Below are 23,287 nucleotides of genomic sequence, written 5' to 3'. Positions count from 1 at the left end.
CGGGGTTGGTTGCGACTGCTATCATCTTGGTTGGCCATCTGACTGGGCGAACTCTCGCTCTGATACCACCTGACGCAGCGTGGAAGCAATAAAACCGGGTTGACTATGCAAGCACCAGGCGAACGCGAGGCTTCGTTGTGAAGCCAGTTATAACTAGGCGTAAGCCTTTAGAAGAGAAAGAAAATTTGGCTAAATTATTGATGATTTTATTAGCTTGGAATAATAGTATTTATAATACATCTGGAAAACTTATAGAGTAACTAGGAAAGAAAGGTTGTAAAGGAACTAAAATACCTAGTCTTCTAGCTAGGATCGAAGTCCTCCTTGATGCTGCCTTGATCTCCACCGTCAGATCTCCCTGGGTTTATCCCATGCATGGGATTATCCTATTATCTGTTATCCTACCTCTCTATCTGTGAGTTGTCCTCCCTATCTGAGTTGTCCTCTCTATCTATGAGTTGTCGCCTGGTTGGCCCTGAGTTGGTCCTCCATCAATTAGTAATTACAACAAATTTTGAAAACAAATCTATGAACTTATAAATACTCCCATGAGCATTTATCCCATACTAAGAATTTCAAAAACAAACCAAATCAAATTAGGGTTTAAATTCTTAAAAAAAAGCAATATCAAAAAAAGAATCTGATGTAGCGCAATCCGGTCACTCCTAGCTGGCACTCACGTGGCTCCTGGAAGATACCTAAGAAGAAGAAGAATCCCGAGGGTAGTTACCCGACGGGAACACTCCGATGATTAAGCTATTACTCAATAGAAGAAGCAAGGAGAAGATGAAGGCTAAGAGTGCGGATAGCGCGAGTATTGAGGATGAAGATAATCAAGATCATACCTGTTCTCCTTAATACTAAACTCCTTATAGCAGAAATCGGTTGCCCCTGGCCCCTTGGCTTCTGACAGGGCAGGTATAACCGCCACTGTCAACTTGCCGCAGCCCTTACTGGCAGAGCTGAGGTGGCACACGCGGGGCCATCACCGTAGGGTACATGACTGTCAGGTGTAAGACACCTTCTAAAGGTGGCAGGCACGACGCTGCCTAACGAGGGACATGGCTGCTGTCACCAGATTTGTCGGTTATGGTGGTTGGGCAGGAGACCCTCCTGCCCTCTTTCATTTAGCTTGCCGAGCTACCACATACCAAGCTGCTTCGGGGCAGATCGATCCTTGCCTCAAAGCACCGAGGTGTTAGTCCTCGGTGAGTTGTAAGTCTTTGACTTGGCGTTTCCTTCCTGTCGAGTCGAGATCATGCTGCCAGGCTGGACTATCCACCTAGCTAGGTTATGCGCACGTGTTCTTGGTCCATAGGGTTGGGCCAAATTGTCCTCCATCAATTACCCCCCACTCCCCGTGCTGGGGACGAGGCCCCAGTGTGGGGAGTTCACGGTTCGCCGAGCAGATTTGGCTTGGTTACTCACACTGCCACGTTAGACGGTTTAATTGTTAGACAGTTTTGTATGCCCTTAGCTTCAATTGAAATAATGTACTTTATGAGTTTATTGTAAATGAATAAAAGTGCATATTTGATTCATGTTCCCTTTGTATGTTTCTGTGTGATACCCTTAAACTAGACACTTAATGAAACTCATGTTAGTTTAGAATGTTCACAGCCAGTGGGTCGGTCTGGGGAGACCTATCCTGACAAGGCTGACACTATGGTGCCACCAAGTCGGTTGGGGTGGCTTGTCTCAGCTACCAGGGTGACACCCTAGGCACATACAGTGTAGGATTAATTGAATCTTTGAACTGGACCAGATTTCTAGTATTGCCTTGGACCTTGGAGATTGATGGGCAAAACTAGAAAGTTACACCTGACCCCTAGACTTGATTATGATACTGCACTAGGTGTCGGATTGGGCTGTTTTTGATATACCAATCAGTGAGATCCTTAGCGGGGGTCAAAACTTGGGTATGTTGGGACAGTCTGAGAATTCATTTGAGTGGGTGATCATAGTGACAGGATTAGCCCCTTTGTCGGACAAAGGTAATGATCGGGGATGCACTCTCACTGATGGAAACCAAGACTGCCGGCAGCCGATTTCAATCGTTGAGATTTGTTTTGCAAAATATATTTTATATGAGATATAAAAGTATATATACATATTATGGTTTCGAAATGATTTGCAAAAGGTTTTAATTCCCGGGATCCATATAAGTAGAGAGTGCAACAATGTTCCTTGCAGCCGAGGGAGAGGTCCTCTTTTGTCGGGCAGTGTATGATCATTATGGGCTGAGAGGTTAAGTGTAAGACCATTGAGGATAATACCTGATGGCATAATCTTGCATCTGCCCACAGTCCCTGGGTGTTACAAGGTGGCTTGGCCCAGGGACCACTTAGGGTAAATGTTGGGCCCATAGAGCCCATCTGAAGGGTTTCAGGGGGTGCACTGTCCATAACAGTGTATTCGGCCAGGCCTTGTAACAAAGGCTGGGCCAAACCCATGTGGCTGATGTGTAGATCAATGTTTGGGTCCCACGCCATACAAGGAAGCCCAACTGAGCAGCAGTTTGGAAGGCTAAATGAATACATAAGCTTAAATGGGCCTTAAGCCCATTTCGAACAGGGCTAATTTGATTAGTCACTTAAGGGGCGAATTTTGAGATGGATCAGCTGATAGGATTGGGCCCAGACCCTATCCACTTAGAGAGTCCAAGATCTAAATGAGATTTAGATCTGGAAGCCTTCTAATAAGATTAGGAGAGGGTTGATCTAATCTGCAGATAAGATAAGGGTTATCCCTTATCTTAAAGGGACTTCTAATCCAAATATGATTTGGGTTAGCAACTCCTAATGGGATTAGGAGCTGATCCCTTTAAGATTATAAAAGGAGACGGGGGCGGCAGCCTTTAGACATGCAAGCTATACATCTTTGTCTTCAGAGCTGAGATTACTAGAAGAGAGAATTCTGCACCTTGCAAATACTCTCTTGCCGCCTCCTTCCTGCAACCGCCGCCTATAGCAGTTGGATCTCTAGTTCTTGGGAGAAATCAAGATTGGATCTTGATACCAATCTAAAAGATTGGTGGGAGTTGTATTCACAAGCCGTCCAGGTGATTCTTGAGAAGGGTCAAGTTCTTTTGGAAGAACACTGTTGATTCTGCTCCACCTTGCACTGCGCCATCTTTAGTGGGAGCAGATTTTGGATCCTTCCTTGGGCGTGAACACTTCCATTGGGAGATACTACTTCTCTGTATCAGGTATTATCCCTCCTTACTCCTTTTTGGTTTAGATCTGGTTCAGTTTATAGTTCAAGAATGATCCTTGAAAATATGATTTTCTAAATAGGGAATTCGATTCCCAGTTGAAGGGAGAGAAAAATTTTTGAAATTCGCCCCCTTATTCCACAATCTTTGGGCGTCCATGTGATGGATTTCCTATCCCTTCATTAACAGTTGACCCGACTTGGTATTCGGTTCTTTTACGGGGGAAAAACCCACGTCTCGTGCAACTCACGCGCGGACGTCAGGCACTTTATGCTGCACGGACACCAGAAAATGCGCTAAATCAAATTCGCATTGAGAGTCCCGCAGCCGGTTTCTTTGAGGTCTGTTGGATTGATCCAATCTTAATCGTTGGTCACCAGGCCCCACGTCTATAAATAGCGGGGTTCTGGCATTCTCTTCGCTGCTAAGTATTTTTCGCCTTGAGCTCGCGTCTAAGGTCTCCAGCTCGGGTTTTTCAGCTCGGTTTTGCCTATTTCCGGTGAGTCCCTGAGTCTTTCCTTCTTTCTTTTTCCTTTCTTCTTTTCTCAGCCCATTCTCCCTTATGTCTAGTGAGAGTAGCTTTTCGGATGAGCCTGAGGCGGGCACCTCGGGTCATGGTGACCCTTCCCCGGCTCGACCATCCTGCGAGGCACAGGCAGCCTCAGGTAAGTTGGCGTCCACCTCTCATCGAGGTCGGGTGCTGGACCAGTTCGGTCCCTCTACCCAGACGCCGAAGAGGCTTCAAGACCTCGTCCAGCAGTTCAACCTCCCTTCTGAATACTCCTACAGTATTCCTACCGGCAATTTCCCCTGGGAGCATAGTCTGAACGAGGTCGGGATCTTCAGAGAATAGCTCGTCAGTGGGCTTCGCCTCTCTCTTCACCCCCTTATTCCCGAGGTGTTGGGGTGTTTCAGCATCATGCTGGATCAGCTCCACCCCAATTCCATTCGGAATTTGGTGGGAACCATTTCCCTTTGCCACGAAAAGCAGTTCTCCTTGGATGCGGACATACTCTGCTCCATACTATTGATAAAAAGGAGTGCCTCTAGCGCTCCCCCCGAGCACGGGCTGGTCTACTACTTGTCTCCTAGCCCATGCTTTAAGCTACTGCATAAGTTCCCGAGCAAGGTCCCGGCTTGGAAGCGGGACTACTTCGTTGTTCGGGCCAGCATAGGGTGGCCCTTCCTCACCAACTGGAGGGTGGCTACTCAAGCTACCAGCATCGCCCTTAACCAGCAGACGTGGGGGACCTTCCATTCGTGGGCTCAGGCTGAGCTCGATCATCGGGAATAAATCATCAAAGAGAAGCTCGTTCAGGCCGGTTTGAGCCCGGGTAGGTTTATTTTTGTCTTTTGGCGCTTTGCTTTTACCCGCTTGTTGTCTTTGGATTTATTGACGCCAACTTTGTTGTAGGCTCTATGGATGAGAAAGAGAGATTCACAACCACTAGGCTCCTCAACCAAATGAAGAGGAGGAAGAAGCAGACTACCAAGAAGGCCGCCAAAAAGGCTTGTGTGGGGTCACCGAGGGCTCCCTCCTCTGAACCCGATCACTCCCGGGCTCCTGCCCCTGAGACCGAGCTCAACAATGCCCCTCTAATGATAGATCTGGAGGATGATTTTCCGCCCCAAAAGCCTGAGGCTACGGAGGGGTTGGTGAACAAGCCAGCCGGGGCTGCTGTTGAGGCTCCGAGCTCTGCTAGGGTGGCTGCTGAGGCTACTGAAGTGTCAGCTCACCATGCTGTAGATGCGGCGACGTCCAGTTGGAGACCGGAGAGGAGGAGTCCATCTTGGATCCCGAGGTCAGCCTCGACCGAAGTAAGAGCAGTGTCATCAATGCAGAAGTCGTGAGTTGGGCCGAACTCTCCCCAGATCAGCTCGGGGGCTGCGCTGCAACCCACATCATGGTGGTAAGTTCACGTTCTGTGGGCCAACACTCTGTCCCCCCCTCTCTTTCTTTCTTTTTTTTTTTTGCTGACCGGTCTTCTTCCATCAGGCGAACACTACCGTTCACGCCTTGACTCTACAATCTAACAGAAACCTGAGGCGCACTTTGGCTGCCGAGGAGTCGTCTCGCGTGGCTCATGCCAAGCTGAAGGCAGCACAGGACAAGGTCCATCAGTTGGAGGGTGCTGCTGCCGCTCAGTAGGGATTTATGTTGTTTGCAAACCTTATTAGGTTGACCTTGTTCAAACCCTTGAGGAATAGTCATGTAAACATCTTCATGCAAATCACCATGCAAGAAGGATAGGTGTTGTGGTAGTCTAACCCTTCAACTTGGTTGTAACCCTTTGTGACAAGGTGAGCTTTATACCACTCAATAGAACCATCTGCTTTACATTTGACTTTGTACACCCATTTTGAGCCAATTGCATGCTTTCCGAGGAGTAAATCCACTATACTCCAAGTATTGTTCCATACCAATGCATCTACTTCATCCGCCATAGCTTGCTGCCATTTTGGTGAAGGAAGTGAGAGATCCATCCCATGGACGCCCAAAGATTGCGGAATAAGGGGCGAATTTCAAAAATTTTTCTCTCCCTTCAATTGGGAATCACATTCCCTATTTAGAAAATCATATTTTCAAGGATCAATCTTGAACCTTAAACTGAACCAGATCTGAACCAAAAGGAATGGAAGAGAATAATACCTGATACGGAAAAATAATATCTCCCAATGAAGGTGTTCACGCCCAAGGAAGTATCCAAAGACTGCTCCCATTGAAGATGGCGCAGTGTAGGATGGAGCAGAATCAGCAATGTTCTTCCCAAGAACTCTGTCCTTCACTAGAAACAGCAGGATGGAACGTGAGCACTGCTTCCCTTTTCAATCCTTTCTCAAAGAACTGATGTCAAGATCCAATCTTGACTTCTCCCACAGCTGGAGATCGAATTGGCAAATAGGGCGGCAAGAGCAGGGAGGCGACAAGAGAGTATTCGCAGGGTGCAGAATTCTCTCTTCTTGATTTCAGCACTAAAGAGGATATGATGTGTTTTCTTGTTTTTTTTCTCAAGGCTGCCGCCCCTCCTTCTTTTTGTTAACTTGAAAAGATAAGCTCCTAATCACATTAGGAGGTGCTTATCCAAATCATATTTGGATCAGCCTTCTCTTCTAGTGATAAGGATAAATCCTTATCTTATCTGCATATTAGATTAGCTTTATCCTAATCATATTTGGATCGCCCCTTTAATTAACTAAATTAATAGCCTAGTTCGAAATGTGCTTTAGGCCCATTAAGCTTATGTGCTCACTTAACCTTCCTAACTGCTGCCCAGTAGGGCTTCCTTGTATGGCGTGGGACCCAAGCATTGATCTACACATCAGCCACATGGGTTCGGCCCAGCCTTTGTTACAAGGCCTGGTCGAATACACTGTTAAGACAATGCACCCCCTGAAACCCATCAAATGGGCTCTATGGGCCCAACAGTTACCCTAAGTGGTCCCTGGGCCAAGCCACCTTGTAACACCCAGGGACTGTGGGCAGATGCAAGATTAGCCCATCAGGAATTATCCTCAATGGTCTTACACTTAACCTCTCAGCCCATAATGATCATACACTGCCCGACAAGAGAGGACCTCTCCCTTGGCTGCGAGGAACAGTGTTGCACTCTCCACTTATATAGATCCCGGGAATTAAAACCTTTTGCAAACATTTTAGAAACCATAATATATATACTTTTATATCTCATATAAAATATATTTTGCAAAACAAATTTCAACAGTTGAAATCGGCTGCCGGCAGTCTTGGTTTCCAACAGTGAGAGTGCATCCCCGATCATTACCTTTGTCCGACAAAGGGGCTGATCCTGTCACTATGATCACCCACTCAGATGAATTCTCGGATTGTCCCAACATACCCAGGTTTTGACCCCCGCTAAGGATCTCACTGATTGGTACATCAAAGACAGCCCGATCCGACACCTAATGCAGTATCATAATCGAGTCTAGGGGTCGGGTGTAACTTTCCAGTTTTGCCCATCAATCTCCAAGGTCCAGGGCAATACTGGAAATCTGGTCCAGTTCAAAGATTCAATTAATCCCACATTGTATGTGCCTAGGGTCTCACCCCGGTAGCTGAGACAAGCCATCCCAACCGACTTGGTGGCACCACAGTGTCAGCCTTGTCAGGATAGGTCTCCCCAGACCGACCCACTGGCTGTGAACATTCTAAACTAACACGAGTCTCAATAAGTATCCAGTTTAAGGGTATTACACAGAAACATACCAAGGGAACATGAATCAAATATGTACTTTTATTCATTTACAATAAACTCATAAAGTACATCAATTTTGATTGAAGCTAAGGGCATACAAAACTGTTTAACAGCTCCCACTTGCACTTAGGTCCAATCAGGTATTAGCCGGAGTCCCATGCTTTCCACGTGTTTCTCAAACACTTTCTGTGACAGTGGCTTAGTCAATGGGTCTACCACATTCTCCACTGATGCTACCTCATACTATCATCCTCCCGTAGGTCCAGTGTTGTCATACAACAATGGAATGGGTGATGTGCTGAATTCCAAATTCATGAATGAACACCTTCATTCATAAGGCAGCATCACTTACGGCAATGCGTTCGGCTTGGGTTGTGGACTATTAATTTGCAACTTAGGACCCCTGTTTGCTGACACTCAGGAAACAACACACAATCCTATCATGAAAACATATCCAGATGTAGACTTTCTATCATCTGGGTCTGACTGGAAATCGACATCTGTATACCCTTGGATCTGTAGTGAGGTACCGTCGAATACTAGACTAAACTCTTTTGTCCTTCGAAGGTACTTAAGTATGTTTTTCACAGCAGTCCAATGCTCCTGCCCTGGGTTGGCCTGAAATCTGCTTACTACACTCACTGCCTGAGCTATGTCAGGATGAGTGCACAGCATGGCATACATGATGCTCCCTACGGCAGAGGCATAGGGAATGTCTTTCATGCCATCAATCTCCTCAGAAGTCTTGGGAGACATCTTCTTGGAGAGAGTGACTCCATGCTTGAAAGGAACATTTCCTTTCTTGGAGTTTTCCATGCTGTATCTCTTGATTATTTTGTCAATATAAGCAGATTGGGATAATCCTATTATCCACTTCTATCTATCTCTATAGAGTCAAAAACCCAGTATATAGGAGGCTTCTCCAAGATCTTTCATGGAGAATTGCTGTGATAACCATACTTTCACTGTAGTTAACATACCTACATCATTCCCAATGAGTAGAATGTCATCTACATACAGAACCAAGAAGGTAACCTTATCTCCACTGTACTTCCTGTAAACACAGGGTTCATCCGGATTCTGCTCGAAGTCAAACGATTTGACGACAGAGTCAAAACGGATGTTCCAACTTCTAGAAACTTGCTTAAGTCCATAAATGGATCTATTAAGTTTACATACCATGTTTTCCTGACCTGTAGCAATGAAGCCTTGCGGCTGCTGCACGTAGATATCTTCAGTAAGATCTCCATTCAGGAATGCAGTTTTGACATCCATTTGCCAAATCTCAAAATCATGGTATGCAGCTACAGCTAGCAGGATCCTAATGGATTTAAGCATGGCCACAGGCGAAAAGGTTTCCTCATAATCGATGCCCTCTTTCTGAGTGTACCCTTTTGCCACCAGACGAGCCTTGAAGGTCTCAACCTTACCATCGGGGCCCTTCTTCCTCTTGTAAATCCATTTGCAATCAATTGCTTTTACCCCGGAGGGCGGATCTACTAGAGTCCAGACTCCATTAGTCTCCATTGAGTCCATCTCTGCTCTCATGGCCTCCACCCACTTCTGGGAATCTATGTCCAACATAGCTTCCGTGTAAGTCACGGGATCCTCCTCACTAGTCAAGGTTTCCACCAGGTAACTATCCTGGTCATAACCATAACGGACTGGTGGCCTGGATACCCGAGTGGATCTTCTAGGTTGGTCACTACCTGGAACTTGTGGGACATCTCCCACTGCTCCTGAGCTCTCCTCATCAAGAACAATTTCCTGACGATGGGTGTCCAGGATATAGTCGGTTTCCAAGAATTGCGCATTACGACTGCAGAACACTTTTTGCTCACTTGGGTCATAGAATAGGTAACCTACAGAGCCTTTTGGGTAGCCTACAAATAGGCAACGGCTGGTCTTGGATTCCAACTTGTCTGCACTCATTCTTTTAACGTGTGCTGGACAACCCCAAATCTTCAAGTGTCTGACACTTGGTTTCTTTCCGGTCCAAAGTTCATATGGAGTATTCGGAACTGATTTGGTTGGAGCCTGATTCAGGACATAAATCGTAGTCTCTAATGTGTAACCCCAAAAGGATGTGGGTAACTCTGAGTGTATGAGAAGCGACCGGACCATATCCAATAAGGTCCTATTCCTCCTCTCCGAAACACCATTAAGTTGTGGTGTAGCAGGAGGAGCTAAATGTGATACTATCCCATTGTCCTTTAAGTAGTCCCTGAATTCGTCAGAGAGATACTCGCCACCTCGATCTGATCGAAGGGCCTTAATTTCTCTCCTTAACTGTTTCTCGACCTCTTGTCTAAACTCTTTGAACTTTTCAAATGATTCAGACTTGTGTCTCATTAGGTACACGTAACCGTATCGTGAAAAAACATCTGTGAAGGTGATGAAATACATGTGTTGATTTCGTGTCCTAATACTCAGGGGACCACATACATTAGTATGTATTAGGTCAAGTGTGCCTGTACATCTTTCAGGCTTACCGTTAAATGGTCGTTTCGTCATCTTGCCTTGTAGGCAAGGCTCACAAGTGGGAAGATCTTCTACAGTTAGAAAATCCAAAGGACCATCCTTTACCAACCTTGTGATTCGGTCAACACCGATGTGGCCATGTCGATAATGCCACAGACACGTGGGATTAACTGTATCACGATCTCTCTTCTTGGGGATTTCAGTCGACGTAGTTTCGGTTATGTTAGTTTCTAGAGAAGGATGTAGAACATAGAAACCGTTCTCCAGTTCCCCGTATGCGATGAATCTGTTGTTTCTTTTAATAGTAATCGTATTACTAAAGAAGACAGAATAACCATCTGCACACAGTTTTGAGACAGAAATCAAAATTTTCCTTAAATTTTGTACGTAAAGGCAGTCTTTCAGTACAATTATTCCTTCTCTAAAAATTAATTCCACGGTTCCTATGGCCGCTGCTGCAACAGTTGCAGTAGTCCCCAAGAAGAGTGTGACTTCTCCTTCACTCAGCCTTCTGCTTACCTTGAACCCCTGCAGTGAGTTACAAGCATGAGTTGAAGCCCCGGAGTCAATACACTAGGATGCAGAAGCTACCAACAAATTGGTTTCTATAACACAAGTTTCGAAGTTACCTTTCTTGGATTCCAGGTAGGCAGGACAGTTCCTTTTCCAGTGGCCGGTCTTCTTGCAGAAGTGACAGGCATCCGATGCTTTGTCTTTCTTCTGCTTCTCGCTCTTAGCGGCTTTCTTATGAGGCTTCTTTGCCTTCCTCTTTCTCTTGCTTGTCTTGCTAGCTTCAACAAGCATGGCTACAGGCTCATCGTTTCTAATCATTTCTTCAGCTCTTTGCAACATATTGCTGAGCTCTTGTAAGTTGACATTCAGCTTGTTCATGTTATAGTTCATGATGAACAGATTAAAGGAAGGAGGCAAAGAGTTAAGGATAGCATCTATCTGGGTTGCAAGGTCCAGCCCGGATCCAAGAGCCTCCAGTTCATTGATGTATCCCATCATCCGAAGACAATGGTCGTGAACTTGTTGTCCCTTGGACATTTGTACGGTCATGAACTGTTTCAAGACCTTTTGTCGAGTAGAACGATTCTGCTCTTCATACATTGTCCTAAGACTATCCAATATGTCTTTGGCAAGTTCGATCTGATCGAACTGCCTCTGTATCGGGTTGTCTAAGGAGGCAATGATGTAACACCGGGCAAGGGAGTTTTTCTCCTCCCATTCTTGATAGTCTCTACTTCGGGCCTCAGAAGCCCTATCACCCAGACGCTCCGGGGCAGGATTCTTTGCCACTTTGTCCAGTTTTTCAGAAGCTAGGACCAACATAAGGTTCCTGTACCAATTAGCGTAGTTTGGGCCCTTCAACTTGTTGTCATCAAGTAGTTTTGCAAAAGATCTGTTTGCCATTTTCTGATAAAAGAGCAAACATCAGTCCACAACCTAATTTGATTCATGTTCATTTCATAGATATGGATTTTAATCTACGATCCATTTCCATTTATTCTTCTCTGAGATTTCCCTCCTCTCTCAGTGACGGAGACTACGGGTTGTCTCTGGAAATGTGGGAAATCACATAGGGTGCATGGAGCCAACTGTTTCAGCTGCATAACCCCACCACCTTTCTGTGAAGGATCACATCCGCTCATCATATGAGTTTTCCCTTTGGCCTCTGTCAGACAAGGTTTAGAGCCGTTTTCAGGTAAACCTTTCTGTCTAGTGAGTGCTTACCCATCATATTCGTGAACGCCAAGGTACCGTGAGAGAGTTCCCATTTTCTGGTGAAGCCCCTCCCACATCGGTCTATGACGCCCCTATCATCTTATGAAACACTCAGACAAGCCCACCAGCAAATGGATAGCCCATTTTCTGGTGCGTTTCCTCATTACTGAAGGACCCATCCTCATGCTAATGATGGAAGGCCTTTAGAGAGTTCATCATATGAATCTCCCTATCACATGCACTCATGTTAGTTGGAGGGAACAGAATTACGCCCTAGTTTGATTTAGGTCAAACCAAAGTGGCTCCCACTGACTTTCATAAAGCCAGATTTCGGTGGGCCTTAAATCGGCTAGGGTTCCGCACGCAACCTCTTGATGAGGTATGGGGCCCACCACTGAGGGAAGTCATCCAATGACCAAAAGGGATACCATGGCAATGATGTGCATTCAGCCATGGTGTGCGCAAGAGCCACTATCGAATGAGCATGGGCCAAGTACTTATGGCCCATGTACGCAGCACATCACACATCCGTACATCACATGCAGGGATAAATTGATCCAATCAATTAATTATCTATAAGGCCCGTTGGAAGCCCGTTAAAATTCCATAATATTAACCATTAATATTATCTAGGTATATGGGCTGAATTAGGGTTACCCAGTTCGGCCCATATAGTTTTATCCAAGAAAATGGGCTTTTGTAGTTTTAACTATTTAAAACTGGGCCTTTACAGGCTGGGCCGAATTAACCATTTAATTAAATATCAATCCTTAGGCCCATTAGTGGGAAATTAGGGCTGACTTTCAGCCTTTATTAAACCCTAGAATTGGTCCAAACAGTTTTGAACCAATCTTGGTTCGAATGGGTCTAGTGTTTGATTTTTAATTAAATCCTTAATTCAAGAAAATAATCTGAAATTAAATACTGATAAAAGGAAAAACAAGAATCAGTCAAACAAGGCTGTTCGCACAATCCTTCCTGCAAAACAGAGGTTAGATCATAGAATGCAGTTTCACAAACTGCAAATCGCAGATAGCATTTCTCTCATCTGCGAAATCTCCTTCTCTGCGAAATCTCCCTTTCTGCGCTGCCAACTTTGATCCAAAATAAAAATAAATAGAAATCCTATTTCTATTAATAATTACATCAGATCGAATACCTATACATTGAGTCTAGAAAATAAAAATAATATTTACAGACCCAAAATAAATCAAGAACTACAAAATCGCAGATTCCCTGCACAAACTAAGAATTCGATCTCCTCTTGTACGAACAGCCCATAAATCAAGAAAATTATAAAGAACAATTATAAATAATAATCAGATTTATTTAAAAATAATTTCAGATTATTTGCCCATCTATTTTGGGAACAAATTTCCCAAAACCAAATCTGCGCAAATTGGGTAGAATGCCTTCTCCCTAATTGCACAGGTTCAGATCTGAAACAGAATGGTTCAAGATTTGAACCTGTTGATCTGAAACCACTGAAGGAAGTGAGAGATCCATCCCATGGATGCCCAAATATTGCGGAATAAGGGGCGAATTTCAAAAATTTTTCTCTCCCTTCAACTGGGAATCACATTCCCTATTTAGAAAATTATATTGTCAAGGATCAATCTTGAACCTTAAACTGAACCAGATTTGAACCAAAAGGAATGGGAGAGAATAATACCTGATACGGAGAAGTAATATCTCCCAACGAAGGTGTTCATGCCCAAGGAAGGATCCAAAGACTGCTCCCACTGAAGATGGCGCAGTGTAGGATGGAGTAGAATCAGCAGTGTTCTTCCCAAGAACTCTGTCCTTCACAAGAAACAGCAGGATGAAACGTGAGCACAGCTTCCCTTTTCAATCCTTTCTCAAAGAACTGATGTCAAGATCCAATCTTGACTTCTCCCATAGCTGGAGATCGAACTGGAAAACAGGGCGGCAAGAGCAGGGAGGCGGCAAGAGAGTATTTGCAGGGTGCAGAATTCTCTCTTCTTGATTTCAGCACTAAAGAGGATCTGATGTGTTTTCTTGTTTTTTTTCTCAAGGCTGCTGCCCCCTCCTTTTTGTTAACTTGAAAAGATCAGCTCCTAATCCCATTAGGAGGTGCTTATCCAAATCATATTTGGATCAACCTTCTCTTCTAGTGATAAGGATAAACCCTTATCTTATCTGCAGATTAGATTATCTTTATCCTAATCTTATTAGGAAGTTTCTAGATCTGAATCACATTCAGATCTGGACTCTCTGAGTGGATAGGATTAAGACCCTATCCTAACTGCTAATCCATCTCAGAATTCGCCCCTTTAATTAACTAAATTAATAGCCCAGTTCAAAATGGGCTTTAGGCCCATTAAGCTTATGTGCTCACTTAACCTTCCTAACTGCTACCTAGTTGGGCTTCCTTGTATGGCGTGGGACCCAAGCATTGATCTACACATCAGCCACATGGGTTCGGCCCAGCCTTTGTTACAAGGCCTGGTCGAATACACTATTAAGACAGTGCACCCCCTGAAGCCCATCAAATGGGCTCTATGGGCCCAACAGTTACCCTAAGTGGTCCCTGGGCCAAGCCACCTTGTAACACCCAGGGACTGTGGGCAGATGCAAGATTAGCCCATCAGGTATTATCCTCAATGGTCTTACACTTAACCTCTCAGCCCATAATGATCATACACTGCCCGACAAGAGAGGACCTCTCCCTCGGCTGCAAGGAACAGTGTTGCAATCTCCACTTATATGAATCCCGGGAATTAAAACCTTTTGCAAACATTTTAGAAACCATAATATATATACTTTTATATCTCATATAAAATATATTTTTCAAAACAAATTTCAACGGTTGAAATCGGCTGCCGGCAGTCTTGGTTTCCAACAGTGAGAGTGCATCCTCGATCATTACCTTTGTCCGACAAATGGGCTGATCTTGTCACTATGATCACCCACTCAGATGAATTCTCGAATTGTCCCAACATACCCAGGTTTTGACCCCCGCTAAGGATCTCACTGATTGGTACATCAAAGACAGCCCGATCCGACACCTAGTGCAGTATCATAATCGAGTCTAGGGGTCGGGTGTAACTTTCCAGTTTTGCCCATCAATCTCCAAGGTCCAGGGCAATACTAGAAATCTGGTCCAGTTCAAAGATTCAATTAATCCCACACTGTATGTGCCTAGGGTCTCACCCCGGTAGCTGAGACAAGCCACCCCAACCGACTTGGTGGCACCATAGTGTCAGCCTTGTCAGGATAGGTCTCCCCAGACCGACCCACTGGCTGTGAACATTCTAAACTAACACGAGTCTCAATAAGTATCTAGTTTAAGGGTATTACACAGAAACATACCAAGGGAACATGAATCAAATATGTACTTTTATTCATTTACAATAAACTCATAAAGTACATCAATTTTGATTGAAGCTAAGGGCATACAAAACTGTCTAACATTTGGGTCCTTGGCAGCTTAATGGTAGGTGTAGGCTCAATGTGAGATGAAATACAAGTATAGAAGGCAGAATGTAAGGAAGTAGGTAGGGAGCATATGTAGTCTTGAAGATGAGAGGGTGTGCATCGAGCACGTGTTGGCCTAGGTTCAGCAGGTTGATTAATGACAACTGTAGGATTGGAAGTGAGTTCTGGTTCTATTGGGGATTCCATGTTGGAATTGGTCATCAGCTCAGATGGGGGGTGAACAACTATAGGTTGGCCACCTTCAGCACTAGGCAACTGTTCTGATCTGTGGTGGCGGTGAGAGGGAAGACAGAGATGCATGGAAGGTAACATCTCATGAGACAAATATTTGATGTGTCAAGATCATACAAACGGTAAGCCTTTTGCGCAAAAGGATAACCAACAAAGATGCATCTTCGTGCCCAGGTACCAAACTTGTCCATGTGGCTTTGGAGCGATTCTAGCAAAGCTTAAGCATCCAAAAACACAGATATGATCATGTGAAGGGGTTTTGCGAAATAGTCATATATTCAATGTGGACGTGGGTGTATAGCTGATGAGATAGGCAGCTGTTAGAATACATTCACCCCAAAAATGTAAGGACAATGATGCCTAAAACCGAAGAGCTTGTGCCACTTCTAGGACATGTTGATGCTTTCGCTCAACAATTCAATTTTGTTGAGGAGTGTCAACACATGAACGCTGATGAATAATGCCATTTGTCATATAAACTCCATCATTGGTCCAGATGTGAATTCGGGCCCATTATCAGAATGGATAACCTTAACTGAGGTTCCAAATTGATTTTTGACCATAGCATAAAAACCAGTCAAAAGAGAAAACGTCTCTGATTTATTTTTCATCAAATACACCCAGGTGCATCGAGAATGGTCATCTACAATAGTTGAGGAAAATGAGCACCAGTGATGGATGGGTTTCGGTACCCACCCCAAATGTCACAATGCAGTAAATCAATGGGTGCAACAGCCCTGGAGGTGCTGAGATGAAATGGGAGCCGAGTGAATTTTGCTTGGTGACAAGCTTTACAACAGTGATCTTCAGCAGGGGAGCAGCCAAACAATAAAGTAATTCGGTTGGAGGATGCATGTCCTAACCGTCTGTGCCACAATAGGTAATCAATAGTAATGTAACTATTTATGGTATGTGAAGTCAAAGAATCAGCATCAACTGTCAACAGTGGGGAGGTTGTGGATGGCATGGATTTGGAAATATGTAGGTGATAATTTCCATTGTGCATTCTACCCACTCAAATCACTTTGTTCGAGATTAGGTCCTGCAATATGCAAAAATATGGAAGAAATATAGCACAACAGTGAAGTTGTGAGGTCAATTTGCTTATAGATAGGAGATTGCATTGAAATTGTGGGACACATAACAGTTTATCAATGGTGAGGGAAGGTGTAAGAGACACTGATCCATGATGAGTAACTGGCAAGACTATACCGTCCAGTAATTTCACAGGATGAGATGATTTTAGTGGAATCATATGATTAGGATATGGTGTCATATCATCTAATGCACCTGTATCTGGAATCCTGAATGATGCATGGGATGAAGATTCAGTGATCATACCAGCAAAGTTAGATGAAGTCATAGGATTTGTTGATGGGGTCTTCTCGGGTCCAAGAATGTTGATAAGCTTTTGGTATTGTTCATATGTTAGTCCGATGATCGGATATGCATTATCAGAAAGAGATTACTTAACTTCTTCTATCTCAAAGAACATCTGTGCTGCAGTCCGAGTGTCACCATATTTCTTGGATCATGAATTGTGCCCCCTTTCCCAGTTAACAGGGTAGCCATGAAGCTCGTAACAACGATCCTTTGCGTGTTCACCTTTCTTGCAATAGTCGCATTTGAGCTTTGTTCTCCATGATGGTTCTCTTGATTTGGTGTTTGGTTTTGTGACAACATTCAAGGCCGTTGCAGGCCTTATTGATTCCAGGCAGCGGATCTGAACTGAGAATGTTGGTTCGAATAGTATTAAAGTTCTCATTTGAGTCCCATGAGGAACTGACGAAGCTGCTCTCGCTTGCGCTCAACTACAAACTCCTTTGCAGCACCACATGTGCATGTAGGTACCAACAATAAAACTGCGAGTTCATCCTAGAGCCCCTTCAGCTTCGTGAAGTAGGCTGCAACCGATTGTCCGGGTTGCCGTAACAAACCAATGTCCCGCTTCAGTTGATGTATGCGTGGTGCATTGCTTTGAGAGAAGCGATCTTCAAGATCTTTCCAAATTTCTTGTACAGTTTGGATGTAAACAACACTTTCATGGTGATCTCTTGCTAAAGAATTAAAGATCTAAGAGATCACCATGGAATTACACTTTACCCAAGCCTGCTCCTTCTCAGAATCCTCTGGTCTTGGCAATGAACTATCAACAAAAGCGTATTTGTTCTTCACTTGCAGGGCATTGTGCATTCCCATTGCCATGTCAAATAGTTCTCACCGGTGAGAGGACCTGAGATGAGCATTGCTCCTAGATTATTCGACGGGTGCAAGAAATAAGGAGAGGAAGAGTTACTTTCAGTCGCCATGCGAGTAGCAGACCATAAAAATGAAATGAACAACTTGTAGTTTATTCAATATACATGGGAATTTATACAAGGTAAATAACGGAATTACAGCTGGCTAGGAGCTGAGAGGAGAAAGTACAGCTGGCAAGCTTCTAGCTATTTAACCGACACATTGTTTAACTGACATGTGCAATAATAATTTGGAGTTAGGATACTCAAATAAAGCTACATATTTGTATTTGTACTGTTTTCATGTGTACAGTACAAATTTATAAAAGTATAAGGTTTTTCACTCTATATCTATATTTGTACTCTTAAACTGAGCCTTGAGTGAAAACCCGGATGTGTTACATTGGAAGATGTGTTACATTTTTCAAAAAGATTTTTTCAAATGCCTTATACTTTTTTCTACATTAATTGGACATTGTATTTAAGCAATTTGTTTCGGATATTATAATAATTAATAATTTAATTAAAAGTTCTGTATTATTTATTTTATTTTTTATTTAAATTGATTTTTATGTATTATCTACCATGAGATTTGTATTAAATAGGTACCAAAAACTATTGAAATCAAATTGTTATAAATAATAAAAAATAAAAAATAAACAAAGTTGGCGGTCATACAACCGGCCCCTTAGACATAAAAAAAGACCTAAGGCCGTGGTCCAGAGCGCTACCTAAAAATGGAAGCAACATTTTGATGGACCTAAGGCAACGGTCAAAAGAGATCTAAGTTGGTGGTCTAGACTGCCACCTAAAAACGGAAGCAACATTTCGACAGATCTAAGGTGACAGCCCAAAGAGATCTAAGCCGGCGGTTTAGACTGCCACCTTTATTAACTCTGAGCCAGCAGTTCTTGACATACTGTCGGTTTAGGAATAATTGAACCGTGTTGAACCAGTCCTCAAAGGTGGCAGCCTTTTCTGTCTAAATCGGAGGTCTTGACCTAGGCCAGTAGTGGTTTAGGGGGTGAACTCATGACCGCCACCTTAGACTGATATATATCAGTCATGCCTTCGACAGAGGTACGTTTCTTCTCATTTTCTTCTTTCTTCTAGTCTTCTTCTTCAAGCTTATAGTCTTCTTTCTTCTTTCCACTGCAAAATTGCAGCGGCAATAACTAAACAAAGGGAGAGAGAGAAATGGGGGAGAGGAGGAGAAGAAGAAGAGAAAAAAAACTATAGAGAAAGCAAGATATCGGCGAAAGGGTAGGGGTAGGGTTTAGATCTCTCGTCGTTGCAAATTGCAACGGCAGTGACGAAACCAAGGGAGAGAGAAATGGGGGAGAGAGGGATGATTGAGAAAAGAGAGGAAGAGATAAAAAATAAAAAGAAAAAACTAGAGAGGAGGAGAGGAGAGATCGAGGCACATCCCGCTGTGAGGGAAGAGAAGATGAACAGTACATTAGTTGAAATTAAAAAAAGTTTGGTTATATTTATATAAGGCATTAGTAATTTTAGGAAAATATAGGAGGTATTTTATAATTCTAGCAAAGTTAGTTCAAATTTAGGGAAAGAGGGAAACGTGAGGGAATTTTTGGTTAAAATTTGACAATGTGGAGTTTTTGAGCATTCTAGACTTATTTGTGGGTAGACCTATTCATGGGCCAGGCCAGGCCGAGCCGGGCTTTTATTCTATATTAAAAAACTTTTCTAAGGCCTAAGCCCGAGCTTGGCTCGGTCATTGGGCCTACAACTTCGGCCCGAGCACGGCCCTCATAAAAAGCCCGAAGCTCAGGCTTGGGCCTGAGCCCGAAATCTAGCTCATGCTACCGCTATTGCTGAAGCGGCTGAATAGAGAGAGAAAACTTGTAAAGAAAAAAATGTATATATTTAAATTATTAATATATATTCTAATAAATATTATATATTTTATATAATATATAAAATAAATATTATGTATTTTACAAAATATATAATGCTGAGTCAGGCCAGGCCAGGCTTGGACTGGGCTTTTTTGACAAACCTCGAGCCCGACCCAAAACACAATCGGGCTTGCTATTTTAGGCCCGAGGTTAGGCCCACGGGCCTAGTTACATGTCCAAGCCCAACTGGGGTGTGGGTCGGGCCATCAAGCTACCCGACCCATGAATAGGTAATGTTTTCATGTTTGAATGTGTTATTTGGTCCTACACACAACTTTTAACCAACGTTTTCGAACCCCCGTTAACCCAAACGGTCGGACCGTTCGGCACAGAAACTGTCCAGATGACCTGTTCTATTTTTTCTTAAACTCGGAATCTGGTAAAAAATCATTGAAAAAGTCAACAAACCATTGACCCATACAAATCTGGTAAAAAACTGATTGATTTGGAAGAGTCCAAAATTGAAATGAAGAGGTCAAAATTTCAAATGTACCAGTGGCTTTCAGTATTATTGAAGGAACAAAACTTCTAATGTAATAGTTGTGATTCCTCATAAGTTATAGCTTGGAAAACAAACAACATAGTGGAGCCCATGGGGGCTGCTCTACCATCTTAGAACAAATACTGCCATTAAAAAAAATGGAGCATTAGCGGAAGTTTTTAGAATAACGCTTGGGTGATTGCAAAAATATTTGTCTTTAGCGGCACTGTGGCAGTCATTTAAAACTGCCCGCCAAAACTAGATCAATTGACGTAGTACAAGAGGCACAAAAACTAGGGTTTTCTTTCCTCTCACTCTTTTATTTTCTCATTTCTTGCTCTTCCCTTCTCTTTCTCTCAACACCATTGGATGGCCTCCAAACAAGCGATGGCATTGGCAACAACATCTAGTAGGTAGAACATAGGTTATTGGCTTTTATTATCTTGGTTTGTTGTTTAGGTGTCATCTTTAGTTTGGTGCCATTTGACATGTCTTTTTGGAAAGATCTTCATTTGAAACTTTTCAAAATTCGACATTTTCTGTCCTTTCATGTCTTTACATGTACACATCTTCTCATCTTTCCAGTTGTTAGTTATCAAACGAAAAGGACCAATTTTTGGTCTTTCAAGCTTGTCGAAGCCCAGAAGAACTCATGGAAAGACTTGCCAAGCTCCGCCTTTGTTTTCTTCCTTTAGTTCCTAACCGATCTGTATGGACTGTTGGTTTGTTTGATAAGTGAATTTCCTATAACTGAAAAAAGAAAACATTGGCATTTTCTTAAACAAAGCGGCTAGTGTTCGACCTGAACTCGCCATCTATAAAATGAGTGCTGGCCAACTCAGTCAAGAAGACACACCATTTTTGACTTTCTTTTCTCTAAGAAATCTGAGCATCATTCTTGAGTGGTTCGCAAAGGTCTGGTAAGCGAGTGCACACTTACTAGTGACCTGTGGGATGTTTTATCTTGGCGACCGATTTGTGATCACACGGATGCACTGTAGGGGGCAAATATAGTTTTAAGGAGAGTGGCCAAGTGGCATGACTCATCCCTCCATCTTCCTGCAATTTCTAGTTTCGAGTTCCTGCAACAACTTCAAACCACTACAACTTCAACAAAGGAAAGCGATTATCGATAAGTTCCATTTGCTTTCTCTTTACTATTTTCCAACATTCTTAAAACTGTATTTATGGAACCTATCTCTACTAATCCCTTCATGAGGAATCGGATACTATCAATAGTTCCTGATTTCTCTAAAATTGAACATTTCAATGGAACTAACTACAAGCATTGGAGACAAAGCCTGTTGTTTGCCTTATAATAGTTAGGGGTAGCTTTCGCTTTGACTAAACCAAACCCATTAAACATGGAGGAACTAACATGTTCTGTTGTTGTAGAACATTGGACTATAGCCGACTGCCTCTGCACCAACCATATCCTAAACTGCTTGTCTAATGAACTATACAATGTTTATTCTTTCTACAATTATGCCTATAAAATTTTGAATGCTTTGGGCACTAAGTATGCTCTAAAAAATGCTGGAAATAAGAAATATGTAATTGCCAACTTCCTACACTTCACTATGAAAGAAGACGTGGATGTGTTTACTCAAATATATGAGTTCCAAGTTCTTGGGGGGGAACTGACAAAAGAAGGCATGGTGCTGCCAGATGAATTCATTGTCGATTTTCTCATAGAGAAACTACCACATATATGGAATGATTTCAAGACCAGTATGAAACACAAGAGGAAGGACACTACTTCAGACCAAATAGTGGTCCAAATTAAGATTGAAGAAAAGAACAGAAAGAAAGATGAGGACCAGTTTTCTAAAACCAATGTGGTGGAGGGAAATACTACAAAATTCAAAAAGAACTTGAATGTGAAAAATGATCAAAAATTCGAGAAACAACAAAAGAAAGGGAATTGATATATGTGGCAAACCCAGACATTACAAGGACTGCCGGTACCGAAAGAAGGACTCTGGGAAACCAAAAGTCAATTTGAATGAGGATGTTGTCACAACAGTGGTAACTGAGGTAAACTCAGTTGATAAGTCGAAGGAGTGGGTACTGGACATTGGTGCTATCAAGCACATCTGTGGATACCACAATTCCTTCTATGAGTATACAACTCTATCTGAAAAAGAGTAAGTCTTCATGGGAAACTCACAAACTTTGAAGGTCATCGGCAAAAGAAAGGTGCTACTGAAACAGACTTCAGGAAAAATCCTAATGCTGAACGATGTATTGCTTGTGCCGGAGATCCGATGGAACTTGGTATCGGGAGCACTCCTCAACAAAGTAGGACTAAAACTCACATTTGAAGCAAACAAGGCCGTGTTGACTAAAAATAATGTATTTATTGGAAAAGGGTATAGTGTTGGTGGTTTATTTGTACTAAATACCTATACTATTATTATGAATAAAACTGCTTCTTCTTCTGCTTATATTGTTGAATCTTTTGATATTTGGCATGCTAGACTAGGACATCATAGTGCTCCTTATTTAAAACGCTTATGTAAATTAGGAGTTTTGAATGTTCCTATTAATTTTACAAATGAAAATGCCAAGTATGTGTAGAAGCAAAATTTACTAAGAAACCTCATAAAAGTGTACAAAGAGAAACTGAATTGTTACAACTTATACATAGTGATCTAGGTGACCTTAAATGTCATAAAGCTAGAGGAGGAAAAAAGATACTATATAACATTTATAGATGACTTCTTTAGATATGCAAAAATAATTCTACTTAGATCAAAAGATGAGGTTGATCAAGCTTTTATAAACTACAAAATTGAAGTAGAAAATCAATTAGAAAAGAAAATAAAAAGACTTAGAATAGATAGAGGAACTGAGTACGATGGATAAACCATTAGAAAATTCTTTGAAGAAAATAGAATCATACATGAAACCACAACCCCCTATCAACCTGAATCTAATGGAGTTGTAGAAAGACTTAACAGAACAATAAAAGAAATTATGAATGCAATGCTAATTAGTTTAGGTGCACCTCTGAATTTGTGGGGGAAGCAACCCTAACAGCTTGTCACTTATATAATAGAATACCACCTAAGAAGAGAGGGCAAATTCCCTTTGAACTTTGGCATAACGGAAAACTTAGTTTGAACTATCTAAGGGTTTGGGGCTGCCTAGCAAAGATTGGAATACCTTAACCCAAAAGAAAGAAATTAAGATAAAAAACCCATGACTATGTGTTCATAGGTTATGCACAAAAGACTGGCTTATCAGTTTCTTGTAATTAAAACAATTAAAAATGTCATCGGAAGTAACACAATAATAGAGTACCGAGATGTAGAGTTCTT

At 42.6% G+C, this 23,287-nt stretch overlaps 1 protein-coding gene across 1 annotated transcript; it reads left to right on the top strand.

Moving 5' to 3' along the window:
- The first annotated feature begins 21,328 nt into the window (after positions 1-21,328).
- On the top strand, positions 21,329-22,115 carry LOC148872544 (uncharacterized). Its single transcript, XM_088970136.1, has 2 exons — positions 21,329-21,786; positions 21,869-22,115. The coding sequence occupies exons 1-2, from the start codon at positions 21,329-21,331 to the stop codon at positions 22,113-22,115; spliced, it is 705 nt and encodes a 234-aa protein (XP_088826262.1).
- The last annotated feature ends 1,172 nt before the right edge of the window (positions 22,116-23,287 follow it).

This window comes from Nelumbo lutea, chromosome 2 (assembly GCF_056320005.1).
Source record: "Nelumbo lutea isolate HS-2025 chromosome 2, American lotus-T2T, whole genome shotgun sequence".
Lineage (NCBI taxonomy): Eukaryota > Viridiplantae > Streptophyta > Magnoliopsida > Proteales > Nelumbonaceae > Nelumbo > Nelumbo lutea.
This window is presented reverse-complemented; position numbering and strand designations above follow the sequence as displayed.

Excerpts from the sequence above, each read along its gene's own strand:
- LOC148872544 (XM_088970136.1), top strand. The coding sequence starts at position 21,329 with ATGGAGGAACTAACATGTTCTGTTGTTGTAGAACATTGGACTATAGCC. Across the intron at positions 21,787-21,868 it reads AGAAAGAAAGATGAGGACCA|AAACAACAAAAGAAAGGGAA; the intron begins GTTTTCTAAAAC and ends CAAAAATTCGAG.